General features: G+C 33.1%; 3 protein-coding genes across 3 annotated transcripts; all 3 read left to right on the top strand.

Moving 5' to 3' along the window:
- Positions 1-3910: 3910 nt before the first annotated feature.
- LOC135147270 (anther-specific proline-rich protein APG-like) lies at positions 3911-4354 on the top strand. The gene has a single exon (XM_064080179.1). It carries the CDS (start codon positions 3911-3913, stop codon positions 4352-4354), a length of 444 nt encoding a protein of 147 aa, XP_063936249.1.
- Positions 4355-6014: 1660 nt separating this feature from the next.
- On the top strand, positions 6015-6458 carry LOC108226238 (anther-specific proline-rich protein APG). The gene has a single exon (XM_017401185.2). It carries the CDS (start codon positions 6015-6017, stop codon positions 6456-6458), a length of 444 nt encoding a protein of 147 aa, XP_017256674.2.
- Positions 6459-14096: 7638 nt separating this feature from the next.
- On the top strand, positions 14097-14504 carry LOC108226236 (egg cell-secreted protein 1.4). The gene has a single exon (XM_017401184.1). The coding sequence runs from the start codon at positions 14097-14099 to the stop codon at positions 14502-14504; it is 408 nt and encodes a 135-aa protein (XP_017256673.1).
- Positions 14505-15620: the final 1116 nt, after the last annotated feature.

Here is a 15620-nt window from a genome sequence, read left to right as displayed (position 1 = left end):
TCAAAGCAAAAATGAAAACTATACTGGAGACCAAGGCAGTGGGCTCCTGCCATATATACCACAGTTGAATGGCTAATATTCTGCAGACCATGGCTAAAATCACATTATTATTACCAGAAGCTATACTGGACTGGGAAGTTCATACAGTTTTATTATATTAGGAATACAGAATTCTGGAATATGGTATAAACAGGAATGAATATATTTATTCTCATCTTTTATTTAGAAATTAGAGACAGATGAGAATAAGTATATAAATTTCCTGTTCATATCATATTTCAAAATATTTATAAATATTACAATATTATATTATATATTCTGCTATTATGAGGGATAACAGTTTAGTCATTAACAACCAGCATTCACATGTTTTCAAACAACAAACCAACATACTAGTTTTGTTACTAAAATACTAATATTACAAGTCATTAATGACCGATATTAGCAGGTTACTAAATCAGAAACCAACAGAACAGTTTTATAGTATTGGCAAGAGTATTAAATCTGAAACCAACATAACGAAAACATTTTTGTACAATTCAAAACAAAGTCAATGTTGACATCTCCTACCTTATTTTTCATTAATATATCCATTATTTAAATTAATATATGTTAATCCCTGTGTTTCAATTTATATGTACATTTTTAAAAATAAAATTTGTTTCAATTTAATTCTACACTTCAACATTCAATTGTAAAATTATATTTTTAAAGTCAATTCTACCTCATATATATGTTATTTATATTTCCTACACCAACCTCATACACATATTACAGTCATTTAATGTAATTAATTTATAAAGATTCACTTTCTTAAGCTGTGATTTTTTAAAAGTGGACATCTAATTCGAAACGAAAGGAGTACCGAAGATAATCAATAATTGAGTGTACATAAAATAAATTTAGGAAAAAATAAAATCACACGATTTGATCTTTAATTATTATATTGAATTATTTATTTTCTTTAAAGCAAAGATAATAATCATAGAGACATAGATAAAACGATATTATTAAGATGACGGCAAATCTTTTAAATACAGAAAAATCCATTTTGCGTCAAAAGAATGTAGACTGTTTGGCATGCATTTTAATACTCTTATAAAATGTAGTCCTGTAATTTATTTTTGAGATTTTTTTTTGTGTATAAAAATTCAAGTATCAAATTTTTATGTAAAAGAAAAAAGATTAAAAATATTTTATAAAACTATATTTTCCAACGAGCGCGGGCCAAACTCTCGTACTCAAGGTAAAAACTAAGCAGATGACAGAGGGAGTATTTAAGTTAAATTCATTATGAAAAAGGAATATTCAATTCGCAGTATTTACTATATTACTTTTTTCTAACGCGGCAAAGTATATTTTATTCAAGCTGTACAAGTAGCATTTGTTACCACAGCTGTACAGTCAAATTACAGATATTAGTTAAAACCAAATCCAGCCTAAAAATCATTAAGATACTAACATATAATACAAACAAGATTATAAATATTCAAAGCCCAAAGAATGAAAGAAGATTATAAATATACATTCTCAGCATTCTCTATGACCGCAGAGAAATTAAGTAGTCTTTCAGCCATGGGGTCTAGGCCAGGTCTAAACATCTCCTTATTTTTAATCATAGCATCTATGTCAATGCTAGCTTCTTCAAACACAGTCCCCCAAGAAATGCCTTACGATTTTCCCACCTGTTTAGAAGCCGTGAAAGGTTGTTTTTACGAGATTCATCAGTTCAAAAGAGGTTTTTTAAGTGGAGTCGTCCCAGAACCAGGCAGCGGCCTTATAGGCCCTGCCTGCTGCGCCGCAATTATGGAGATTCACGAGAAGTGTTGGTTTTTCATTTGTCCAGATCCTTTTTTCACCCCGCAGTTGCAGAATTATTGTACTCGTCAGTCTCAGATGGCACCAGGGCCCAACCCCGACACACCGCTTGCACCAGGGCCTGACCCCGATCCGGATACACCGTCCCAAGCGCCTTCGGTTGATCCACCAGCCCCTGCGCCCAAAGACGATCCACCAGCGCCTGCGCCTGAAGACGATCCACCAGCGCCTTCAGTTGATCCACCAGCCCCTGCACCAGCGCCTGCGCCCAAAGACGATCCGCCAGCCCCTAAGCCTGCGCCTAAAGACGATCCACCAGCGCCTGCGCCAGCGCCTAAAGACGATCCACCTGTGCCTGCTCCATCCTGTATTCCTCGTCGCCATCACCATCATGGTGGTGGTGACCTGAGTGAAAAATGGTTTTGCACCTAGGTGTTTTCGTCTGCATTGGCAAGATTTCATGTTCTATCATTTCATTATTCATCAGCATTAACAATAAGTCAATAACAATAAGTTTAGAGGTGTATTGAATTGAGATGTTTAAGGATTTATTTTCATTTATGATATCTAGGTGGTTTGGATTGTTGAAATTTTATTAAAGCTTTGAGATACTCAATCATGATTTTAAATTACGCTATTTATCTAGTATGAATTTTAAATTATGTTTAAAAATATAATGATATTCAATTGTAATTCTGCAAAATCTGATGTTATTTAAATGCCGGTGAATTTTTGAGATTTTATAAGAGAACAGATTTTGTGAAATTGTTTAGTATATTGGGAACATTGTGCTTAAATTTACAAAAACTTCGTCAATCAAAACAAGCTAAATACATGTGTCCATCGGCACACACAAGCCAACCTCAATCTTAAATACTTAAATTTCAAATAATCTATGTACGTTCCGCGACATTTTATGTAAAATTTACGTAAAATCAAATCAAAATCAGAAGATGTATAATTTATTAAAATCTCAATCAAATACACCATCGTTAATTAATGACTTCAGTTGATTTACAAAATTTTATTCCCAAAATTCTTTTGTTACGTTATAATTTTTTAGTAATAATTACATCTCATACGATTTGATAATCTTTTTATCGATATTACTTTCAATATGTAACAAACAAAAATATAAATGAGAATTAATGTTACCCAATGTAGCAACTACTAAAAATAATTCTAATGCCATCGCAAGTTTTCTTCATATACAAAGATACATATAAAATAATGAAAAACACCCACCACGTACAGTAACTTTTACCGGAAATATTAAATAGGATTTTGACTCGCAGAAATGGATTCACTAGCATTCAAAACTGAATCAAGAAACGGAAGATATGCGAGCACGGATTTCTTAAGATATCTGTTGGTTGGCAGGTAAATTTTGGAAGAATTAATTGTTTCCGACCGTTTAATTTATAAGAGTATTATTTTTAAGATATCTATCGGTTGGCAGGTAAATTTTGAAAGAATCAATTATTTCCGACGGTTTAATTTATAAGAGCATCTCTACCGAATTTCTAAATCATTGGCTAAATTGAATAATTTGTTAAACTTGTATCATACTTTAAATGATTATTATTTTTTAAGAAAAGTATGTTATAAATATTTTATATCATTATAAATAAAATACATATCATGTAATATAATAATAAATGGTTTGTTATCTTGCTACAGAAAGATTCAACAAATATAAAAATAAAGTATGGTTGGTGTTTTTGATATAGGACTCATGCTAAGGATTTTTCAAGATTTCTAGCAAAATATAGTCCTGTCAATTTTATTTTATTTAGCAGTAACACAAAAATAACTTATAATTTAACATATAAAAAGAATAATTAATAAAGTATGTGCTTAAATCTTCAAAAGAATTTATTAATTCGTGGATTTTGTGGAATATAAGACTTTTTGAATCTTATATATATTCTAACAGATGAATATGCGTAGAATTACATAAATTTTTGAATCACATCCGGTAAATACAATTTTTCTTAAAACATAAAAAAAGTTCTCTTTCGTCCCGAGCATTCCCAAAAACTATTCATTTATTTTTAGGGATCTTTTTAAAATACATATCTGCGCCGCAATTATGGAGATTCACGAGAAGTGTTGGTTTTTCATTTGTCCAGATCCTTTTTTCACCCCGCAGTTGCAGAATTATTGTACTCGTCAGTCTCAGATGGCACCAGGGCCCAACCCCGACACACCGCTTGCACCAGGGCCTGACCCCGATCCGGATACACCGTCCCAAGCGCCTTCGGTTGATCCACCAGCCCCTGCGCCCAAAGACGATCCACCAGCGCCTGCGCCTGAAGACGATCCACCAGCGCCTTCAGTTGATCCACCAGCCCCTGCACCAGCGCCTGCGCCCAAAGACGATCCACCAGCCCCTGCGCCTGCGCCTAAAGACGATCCACCAGCGCCTGCGCCAGCGCCTAAAGACGATCCACCTGTGCCTGCTCCATCCTGTATTCCTCGTCGCCATCACCATCATGGTGGTGGTGACCTGAGTGAAAAATGGTTTTGCACCTAGGTGTTTTCGTCTGCATTGGCAAGATTTCATGTTCTATCATTTCATTATTCATCAGCATTAACAATAAGTCAATAACAATAAGTTTAGAGGTGTATTGAATTGAGATGTTTAAGGATTTATTTTCATTTATGATATCTAGGTGGTTTGGATTGTTGAAATTTTATTAAAGCTTTGAGATACTCAATCATGATTTTAAATTACGCTATTTATCTAGTATGAATTTTAAATTATGTTTAAAAATATAATGATATTCAATTGTAATTCTGCAAAATCTGATGTTATTTAAATGCCGGTGAATTTTTGAGATTTTATAAGAGAACAGATTTTGTGAAATTGTTTAGTATATTGGGAACATTGTGCTTAAATTTACAAAAACTTCGTCAATCAAAACAAGCTAAATACATGTGTCCATCGGCACACACAAGCCAACCTCAATCTTAAATACTTAAATTTCAAATAATCTATGTACGTTCCGCGACATTTTATGTAAAATTTACGTAAAATCAAATCAAAATCAGAAGATGTATAATTTATTAAAATCTCAATCAAATACACCATCGTTAATTAATGACTTCAGTTGATTTACAAAATTTTATTCCCAAAATTCTTTTGTTACGTTATAATTTTTTAGTAATAATTACATCTCATACGATTTGATAATCTTTTTATCGATATTACTTTCAATATGTAACAAACAAAAATATAAATGAGAATTAATGTTACCCAATGTAGCAACTACTAAAAATAATTCTAATGCCATCGCAAGTTTTCTTCATATACAAAGATACATATAAAATAATGAAAAACACCCACCACGTACAGTAACTTTTACCGGAAATATTAAATAGGATTTTGACTCGCAGAAATGGATTCACTAGCATTCAAAACTGAATCAAGAAACGGAAGATATGCGAGCACGGATTTCTTAAGATATCTGTTGGTTGGCAGGTAAATTTTGGAAGAATTAATTGTTTCCGACCGTTTAATTTATAAGAGTATTATTTTTAAGATATCTATCGGTTGGCAGGTAAATTTTGAAAGAATCAATTATTTCCGACGGTTTAATTTATAAGAGCATCTCTACCGAATTTCTAAATCATTGGCTAAATTGAATAATTTGTTAAACTTGTATCATACTTTAAATGATTATTATTTTTTAAGAAAAGTATGTTATAAATATTTTATATCATTATAAATAAAATACATATCATGTAATATAATAATAAATGGTTTGTTATCTTGCTACAGAAAGATTCAACAAATATAAAAATAAAGTATGGTTGGTGTTTTTGATATAGGACTCATGCTAAGGATTTTTCAAGATTTCTAGCAAAATATAGTCCTGTCAATTTTATTTTATTTAGCAGTAACACAAAAATAACTTATAATTTAACATATAAAAAGAATAATTAATAAAGTATGTGCTTAAATCTTCAAAAGAATTTATTAATTCGTGGATTTTGTGGAATATAAGACTTTTTGAATCTTATATATATTCTAACAGATGAATATGCGTAGAATTACATAAATTTTTGAATCACATCCGGTAAATACAATTTTTCTTAAAACATAAAAAAAGTTCTCTTTCGTCCCGAGCATTCCCAAAAACTATTCATTTATTTTTAGGGATCTTTTTAAAATACATATCTGCGCCGCAATTATGGAGATTCACGAGAAGTGTTGGTTTTTCATTTGTCCAGATCCTTTTTTCACCCCGCAGTTGCAGAATTATTGTACTCGTCAGTCTCAGATGGCACCAGGGCCCAACCCCGACACACCGCTTGCACCAGGGCCTGACCCCGATCCGGATACACCGTCCCAAGCGCCTTCGGTTGATCCACCAGCCCCTGCGCCCAAAGACGATCCACCAGCGCCTGCGCCTGAAGACGATCCACCAGCGCCTTCAGTTGATCCACCAGCCCCTGCACCAGCGCCTGCGCCCAAAGACGATCCACCAGCCCCTGCGCCTGCGCCTAAAGACGATCCACCAGCGCCTGCGCCAGCGCCTAAAGACGATCCACCTGTGCCTGCTCCATCCTGTATTCCTCGTCGCCATCACCATCATGGTGGTGGTGACCTGAGTGAAAAATGGTTTTGCACCTAGGTGTTTTCGTCTGCATTGGCAAGATTTCATGTTCTATCATTTCATTATTCATCAGCATTAACAATAAGTCAATAACAATAAGTTTAGAGGTGTATTGAATTGAGATGTTTAAGGATTTATTTTCATTTATAATATTTAGGTGGTTTGGATTGTTGAAATTTTATTAAAGTTTTGAGATACCCAATCATGATTTTAAATTACGCTATTTATCCAATATGAATTTTAAATTATGCTTAAAAATATAATGATATTCAATTGTAATTCTACAAAATTGATGTTATTTAAATGTCGGTGAATTTTTGAGATTTTATAAGATAACAGATTTCGTGAAATTGTTTAATATATTAGGAACATTGTGTTTAAATCTACAAAAGTTTCACCAATCAAGACAAATTATATACATCAAATTTAGTGCTTAAAATGTGTCCATGGCCGCACACAAGCCAAACTCAATCTTAAATACTTAAATTTCAAATAATCTATATACGCTCCGCGACATTTTATGTAAAATTTACGTAAAATCTATGTAAATTCAAATCAAAATCAGATGATGTATAATTTATTAAAATCTCAATCAAATACATCCTCGTTAATTAATGACTTCGGTTGATTTACAAAATTTTATTCCCAAAATTCTTTTGTTACGTTATAATTTTTTAGTAATAATTACATCTCGTACGATTTGATAATCTTTTTATCAATATTAGTATCAATCTGTAACAAACAAAAATATAAATGAGAATTAATGTTACCCAATGTAGCAACTACTAAATATAATTCTAATGCCATCGGAAGTTTTCTTCATATACAAAGACACATATAAAATAATGAAAAACACCCCCCACGTACAGTAACTTTTACCGGAAATATTAAATAGGATTTTGACTCGCAAAAATGGATTCACTAGCATTCAAAACTGAATCAAGAAACGGAAGATATGCGAGCACGGATTTCTTAAGATTTCCCTGTTGGTTAGCACGTAAATTTTGAAAGAATTAATTGTTTCCGATCGTTTAATTTATAAGAGCATTTTCTTAAGATATCTATATAAGAAATTCATGTTGGTTGGCAGGTAAATTTTGAAAGAATTAATTGTTTCCGACCGTTTAATTTATAAGAGTATTTTCTTAAGATATCTATATATTGGTTGGCATGACACGTAAATTTTGAAAGAATTAATTATTTTCAACGGTTTAATTTATAAGAGCATCTCTAGCGAATTTCTAAATTTATTGGTTAAATTGAATAATTTGTTGAACCTATATCATACTTTAAGTGACTATTATTTAAAAGAAAGTATGTTATTAATATTTTATATTATTATAAATAAAATACATATCATGTAATATAATAATAAATGGTTTGTTATCTTGCTACGGAAAAAGATTCAACAAATATAAAAATAAAGTATGGTTGATGTTTTTGATATGGGACTCATGCTGAGGATTTTTCAAGATTTCTAGCAGAATATAGTCCTGTCAATTTTATATTATTTAGCAGTAACACAAAAATAACTTATAATTTAACATATAAAAAGAATAATTTAATATCCTTTAACATCTAGTGATATCAAATATGTGCTTAAATCTTCAAAAGAATTTATTAATTCGTGGATTTTGTGGAATATAAGACTTTTTGAACCTTAGATATATTCTAACTAGGCCTGACAATTGGACACGTAACACGCTAACACGAAACGAAACGACACGAAAAAAATGGATACGGGTTTTGATTTTTATACACGAAACACGAAAGTACACGAACACGAAATTTCGTGTCGGATATGGGTTTTCATTTGGGGTACACGAAATACACGAAAGTACACGAAATATTTGTAGATTATATTTATTATATATATGTAATGATATATTAAATATATAATTGAGTATAAAGTATATATTTATATGTATGTGTGGATATATATTGTAGATACATTAACAAATTTATAAAGAATTGTATACAAGTATAATATATATCATTCACATTTAATAAATTTATAAAGGAAAATATATATTAAATCCATTTTTTGATTAAAAAATATATTAATATTCACGACTTGGGCTCTTTGGAGTCTTTTTTAATTAGAGTACTTGGAGACCTAATCTACAACCATTAGATTAAAACTGAAATCAACGGCAGAATTGGGAGACAGCTGTCACTTTTTTTTTGAATGAGAAACTGCTGGATAGATACGTCTTCATATAAGAACGTATAAACCGTATGTCTCCAAAATCGTTGGACCGTGTAAATCGGCATTCTAGTGATAGTTATCAGTCAAGTGTTCCCCTAAACTCACTCCCCCAAATCAAAATCGACGATCTGATAAGATAGACACGACCGAGAAGTAAGCGTGAGGAGGACAACGGGATCCTTTTGAGAAGTGTTTACACATCAGAGATTGTTTCAAAAACGAGAAATGAGTTTAGGTCAATGTATTTCAAATTGAGTTGGAAACTAATAAACTGCTAATCTTTCGTGTATTTTATTATTATTATGCTTTGATTTGGCTTAGATTGTACTTGCAAGTCATTATACAGTGTGAAAATGGTGAGATTTCTATAATAGTAGACAATGGTATGGTCGATTTGTTTGTGGGTAATGTTTGTTTTGTTTGTTAAATTTTTCATTGTCTCTTTCTTAATCGTTTCTTGGCTTGATGCGGGGGACGGAGTTTTTGGATTAGTTTATGATACTGGGGTCAATTCAAGTAATAGATTCCTCACTTGGTAGGTATGTGTATGAAATTTGAAAATGAATGAATTAAAGCACTGTAGTACCCCTTAGTCTGCTGATTGGGGTTGTTTATCAGAAAATTGGTGAAGAACCATGTTTTTGGTAAATATATGTTTTGTGTTGATTGTGGGTTATGTTTATTTAGTTCGAATTTCCTGCCAAGTTCAGCAAGACTATATGAGAACGTGCTCTTTGTTTAATTGTTTGTACTAATTGGTCTTGCAAATTGGCGGGGAACAACAGCCATGAGCTTATGTTTGTTTACACAATGCACTTTGTTATATAGATCTGGACATGCATATGTAATCCAATTGTGTTGTATAATTTTGATTGTCTCTTTGTTTTCATTCTTAATTGTTCCTTGCTTACTTGTTGCATGTCTATTCTATTGATGATACAGTGGCCTGCGAATGTCTATTCGAATTCTTAAAAGTGGCCAGCATTTTTTTGTTTGTCTGTTTACTAAAGTTTCATAAAACTTTTTGAAAGACAGAAATGGGTTATTGTTCATTAAATGATGATGCATGCCTAAGTGCGAGTGCGAGTGCGAGTGCGGGTGGGGGTGGGGGGTGGGGGCTTGTGAGAATGTGATGAATTGATATTTCTTACTTATTCTGCAGGAATATTGGTAGTAATGTATGCTTAAGGGTTTGGTACTCTCTCCTATAAAACTGTTTGTGAATAAAAAAATTACAAATTATGATAAATGAGATCATAGTTTACTGCGTTTTTGGTTCTTATTCATTTGGTTGCAGAAGAGTTCCAGTAAAACAAGGTCCAGTAAAATGTAATTAGTTATAGGGATTAACAAAAAAACTCAGCCTTGCTTGTTTGAATCTGAATGACTAAAATGAATTTTTTAAAGTCTTTAATTTATACCTTGTTTCATTTACCTATTTGCAGAACGACGGAGAAGCGCAAGACTCATCGAGAGTCATTGGGTCTACAACTAGCCCAAACGGGCTCCAGTTTATGTTAATTTAGTTGATGAGGAGGAGGAATCATTTGCTGGACAACATAATTCAACGAACCAGGCGCTGGATTCGGTAAACAAAACTCGAAGTGGAGTAGGAAAATAAAAGCTCTACGACCCTTGAAAGTTTGGATTTGAAAACAGAAGGGGTGATAGGGAAAACAAGACAAGCTGAGGTTTTTAGTGAAGAAGATGACGATTTTGTTACATTTGGTGCTTTTCAGAAAGCTGATAAGATAATAACTAAGAAAAGAACTAGACAAGCAAAGGTACAGGAAAATTAACATGAAAATATTATTTTATGCCTTGCTTGTTTTTTTCAGAACTATTAATCAAACTTTAGAACTGTAATCGTGCAGGGAACAGTGTAATCTAATATGGATGCTGCAATTGATGAGGGTTGTCAAAGAGGATCAGGACACAAAGTTATTGCTAAAAAGGGGATTAAGCTCAGTATGAGTGGTGATGGGAACTTTGCAATATCAAGATATCCGTTTAAACGTACGGAAGGGAGTAAAATTTGTTACCTGCTAAAAATCCCAAAATACAAAAGGTTAGATCGAACGATGGATATATACAAAAGAAGTTATCTCCTTCAATAATGACTCTTTTATCTTGTTTACTTATTTTGAAACACATTTCTCATGACTGGTAAATTTATTTCCTATTGTTTATCAGTCCCTCTCGACTTACTCAGTGTAAGATGCCTTTGCAGAACAACCAGAATGCAGTGCTGAACAAGCTACGAATCGTCTGTACACATAAAATCCTAACTTGGGATTACAACCGTAAGAAGAAGATGGTGACTGCGGAGCAACATACCTGGCCAAGGGGAAGAAAGTTGTTGGATAGTCAATCATAAAAAATTCACATATAATGTAGGCAAGCAAGTAATTTGCAAACTGATTCCTTGAGATGTTTCAAGGATCTTATGAAAGTGTGTTTGGTTTGATTTTTCATGAAAAACATAATGACCTGAAAAATCTATTTTATTTTATAAAATATTGCGTTTGTATTTAGAATTGCTGAAAGCTCGTTTTTGGCTATTCGATACATGGTCTACAGTTGCATTATATAGCACACTGTATTTCGCTTTTACTTGAGCCATTAAAATAGATTATTGGACATGTCCAGTGGTTCAGCAAGACTAAACATTTTTCCTGCACAGGTACTACTGTCTGGACTAAACATTTTGAAATAGTGGAAGATCATTAATTGAAATTAGGAAAAAGTAATATGTTAGATTCTTAGTCATGCATGGTTTATGAATGAAAGAATTGCAACTTACCTCGCTATATTGTAAAGAGACAGTATGACAAACAGAAGTGTAATCAATTATTGTCAGAAATTAGTGAGTTTTAGATTATTGAGGAAAATCTTTAAAAGTTGAAAACACAAACACATGCAGTATCAATCTCAGAGTTTGAAAACAAGGTCATTATTTACAATCAAATACGGCCGAAACAGATGACCACAAATAGATTTTTGCTGACATGAAAGATTTTATGATTCATCGGTCTTTTTGGGTCCAGGACATGTACGGGCATTGTGTCGTGCAAGCTCTCTTCGTCTGAGACACTACACGAGCCATCGGATTCAGAACTCTCAATATGTGGACTAACATGGTCACCTGCAGGATCCGAGGGGGAAATAAATAATAGTGTGAGATGTTTTAACAAGGCATCAAGCAGTATAATACATACATTTAAACAAAACTTATATGAAACAAATTAAAAACTAGAAAATCAGTCACAGAACAACTGAAAAATTCTCCGTCGAACAAAAGTTAAGCCAGTGCCTTAACCCGGGATGACAAAAACTAGAACGCAGAACAAAACATTAGCAAGGGAGATCAAAAGGACAAATACATAGAATCCGAGGAGATCACACTTGCTTATGCTTTGAACTGAAAACCAATGACAAAAGCATAGCAGGGAATAGGAAGCGAACTCCTTTTGTATGTACCATTGGTGCCTATGAAAATTGAGTCGAAAACTGTTCACTTGATTGTTTGTTAGTGGGTTTCGAGACATGAATTTTTAATACCAGCCATATCACTAAAAACACTCTCAGAACATCTTGAGACTTAGAATGAGATTCAGAAGGACAAACAATGAATAAAACATGTTCTTCTATGTGTCACTTTATATACTTACTATAAATACTATCGATCACTAAGCATTGCAAAAATCTGATTTCAATTAAACTAAACAATAGAGGAACTTCTATACTAATCTTCAACTGGAATATTCGAATAACAGGAAAAAGTTGAGAACCAAACATCTAACATACACTAAACATAAAGAACAAAGGAACATTGTACAAACCTGACTGTTCTTCGCAAATCACCATTTGCTGAACAATCGAAGATATATAAACTAAGCAGGTAATCACCGCGAAGGAAGTCTGAATTAAAAATTTCAGCCACTACGACGAGGAGAACAAGACAATATATTGTGACTATACAAGGAGAGAGACAACCGCTGCGCGCATTTACCGTCATCCTCAACAAGCGCCACTCTCGTAACTGACAGTTACTACAGATATATACGGCTTATGACATATACGGAAGTAGTTTTTTTTTTTTTTTTTTTTTTTTTTTTTTTTTGAAATATATACGGAAGTAGTTGTACAATACACAATTAAGTTTTATTTTAATCATAAAATAGAAAAATCTCAGACGTTGGATTAAGTTGTATTGGAGGGTCAGGATTTAGGACTCCAATACTCCAACTAAACAGGGTCTCCATAGAACTTTGGCCTAATATTTTTATATATAATATACACGAAAAGTACACGAAATATACACGAAACGATTCGAAACGGATACGGGTTTCAAATTAGGTACACGAAATTAATAACAGGCGGATACGGGTTTCACCTTCGAGTACACGAAACACGAAAATACACGAAACGAAAGTATACGAAACGAAACGATTGCCACCCCTAATTCTAACAGATGATATGCGTAGAATTACATAAATTTTTGAATCACTCTATTAAAAATCATGAATGATTACTCTTATTGGTGTGTTACAGAAAAACAGAAATAGCTGCTTCTTATTTTCTAATGGAAAAACCGTTTTCCAAATATACATATGTACAAATTTTCCAGCGAGGACATTAATTTTCAGAGACAGGCTATAAGAATGAGCTTCTAGGCTGTCGCTGTGGGTGAATTGCAAACCGCTTGAATCTGTTGCTAGTTTTGTCGAGTACTACATCTGTTTCGTTGTCCAATATTTTTTGCACACATATTTTAAAAATATATTAATCAGATTTCCCTTTAAAAAAAATTGAAAATAGATTTTCTTTAAATTATTATTGCGTGACATATTTTCTGAATATATTAAAAATTTTACTTAAAAAATAAAGATTAACGGATAAAGATATTCGTTCAATATATTTTAAAAATGTATCTAAAAATCAAAATGGACAGGTATCTGTGAAAGTGCACAAGTGCCTTCAAAAAGTAAGTTCATATATGTTTGTTTAGAAAGCAAATTCCTAAATCAAAACATTCTATGTGTGTGCTATAAAAGATAATTAAAAATGGACACTTCATGCATACTGTATGACTGATTAACATTTATGCAGACCTCTGTAAGACTGTAACGGACGTTCAATGTACTCTACTCAGCATACATTTATAACCAAGTCAAATGCAGTAAAAGCCCCTAAACAGAAAGATTAAATAGAGTACAATTAAGCAACAGTTACAGTACATTTTAATGAATTAATTCACCCTAAGAAGTTACTGATTCATCAATGGGTTTGAGTGTATATATATGTACAACAGCCTAGTCTAGCAGCTCATCACCAACACAAGCAATAAACACTACTATTACACACCTACCGATTTCTTATTAGCCTTTCATACACAAAGCATCATGAAATATCTCATTAGCTTGATGATGATATGTATGCTAGTAATGGCACCAAAAAGCCAGGGCACGTTGCAGGTGAATGACTGCCTTTCGGCGATCACTGACATACCAGGCTGCTTCCAGGAGGTGATTACTTCATTCCTGACTTTTCAAATAAAGATTGGTCCTGAGTGTTGTAAAGCTTTGCTTGACATTGAAGATAATTGTTGGAGGACACTTTTTCCACTCATTACTTCTCAATTTCCTTCACTGGTTAAAACATTCTGCACTACATCACCACCCCCGCACCCCCACAATCTACAATCCTTGTCTGCAGACTACTCGACGTTTTCACCTGAACCGGCATGGGCACCAGAAGGAGACACGGCTAATGAACCAGCATGGGCACCTGAAGAAGACACGGCTAATGAACCAGCATGGGCACCAGAAGAAAACACGGTGGCTGATCAATGAATTTTAATTAATATATGAACATGCGACGGCTTGATTAATTAATGTAGCACTCTTTGAAGAATAAAATAGGGAGAGTTTTATGAACAATACTAGTATTGGCAGAGGTAAATCTGCTTGCAATGGTTCTTAATACCTGTTGGAAGTTAAGCTTTAGAATATTAGGGGTTTTCATTAGATGAATGACATTTCCAATTTTAGTAAAGCTTTCTGCAATGCAAATGAAATAATTGTGACTTGTGATTGGTTTATCTTAAATGATTAACTGATTAATTAATATTGTTGCAATATTCTAGCTGCCTGCTCTGTGTAAAGTTTCTTAGAGTTCATCAAAAGCCTAGCGTTCTGAAAACACAAACAGTTTAAGGTTGCAGCTAGCAGATGATTATAACAATGTACAACGTAATTTCTGCTGGTAATAGATGTGGTTATAAGGTGAAAATCTTGTAAGTTTGTAGTACATACTGCAAGAATACATAAGAAATTTAGTAAATATGAATATAGTAAATATATTGGTTACTAAATAGCTAATATAGTCATAACTAAATATAAAATAATATTTTAATATTAAAATAAATCCGATTTTCACTCCGATTAATCCCCGATTTCCGATTAATCTATGAATCAGTAACTCAACCGATTAGGTCCGATTCCCGATTTCTGTAACACTGAGTAGCATAAGATATGTTGCAACAATAGTTTGTCAAAATTCGATATGCATGGATAGGAACGGTGACATGAGGGACTTGTAATTGTATAAGCACATACCTTAACAAATTTGCCAAAGAGTGAATTATATTAAGACAATGAGATGGTTCCTTGGAGTCTTGTATTGTGATATATCGTTGGAAATTTATCACTTATTTTGTGTATAATCTCTTATGGCATCAAGGGGAGAGGAATTATGAGAGTTGGAAGAGCTATGGAGGCGTTTGGTTGATGGTTAATGAGCCCGGTTAACGGGAATCGGAACCTAATACCCATATATTGGGTTTGGATTAGTAAAACTTTTGCTTGAAATGGAACCTGATTCCCTCTTGAAGGGTAAATCAATACATCCACACCCTTTGGGTTACCATTTCCCATACCCTCCATTCCCATACCCCCTTCCCATTCCCC

This window comes from Daucus carota, chromosome 6 (assembly GCF_001625215.2).
Source record: "Daucus carota subsp. sativus chromosome 6, DH1 v3.0, whole genome shotgun sequence".
NCBI classification, from domain to species: Eukaryota; Viridiplantae; Streptophyta; class Magnoliopsida; order Apiales; family Apiaceae; genus Daucus; species Daucus carota.
Note: the sequence above shows the minus strand (reverse complement) of the source record. Positions and strands in the feature narration are given on the sequence as shown.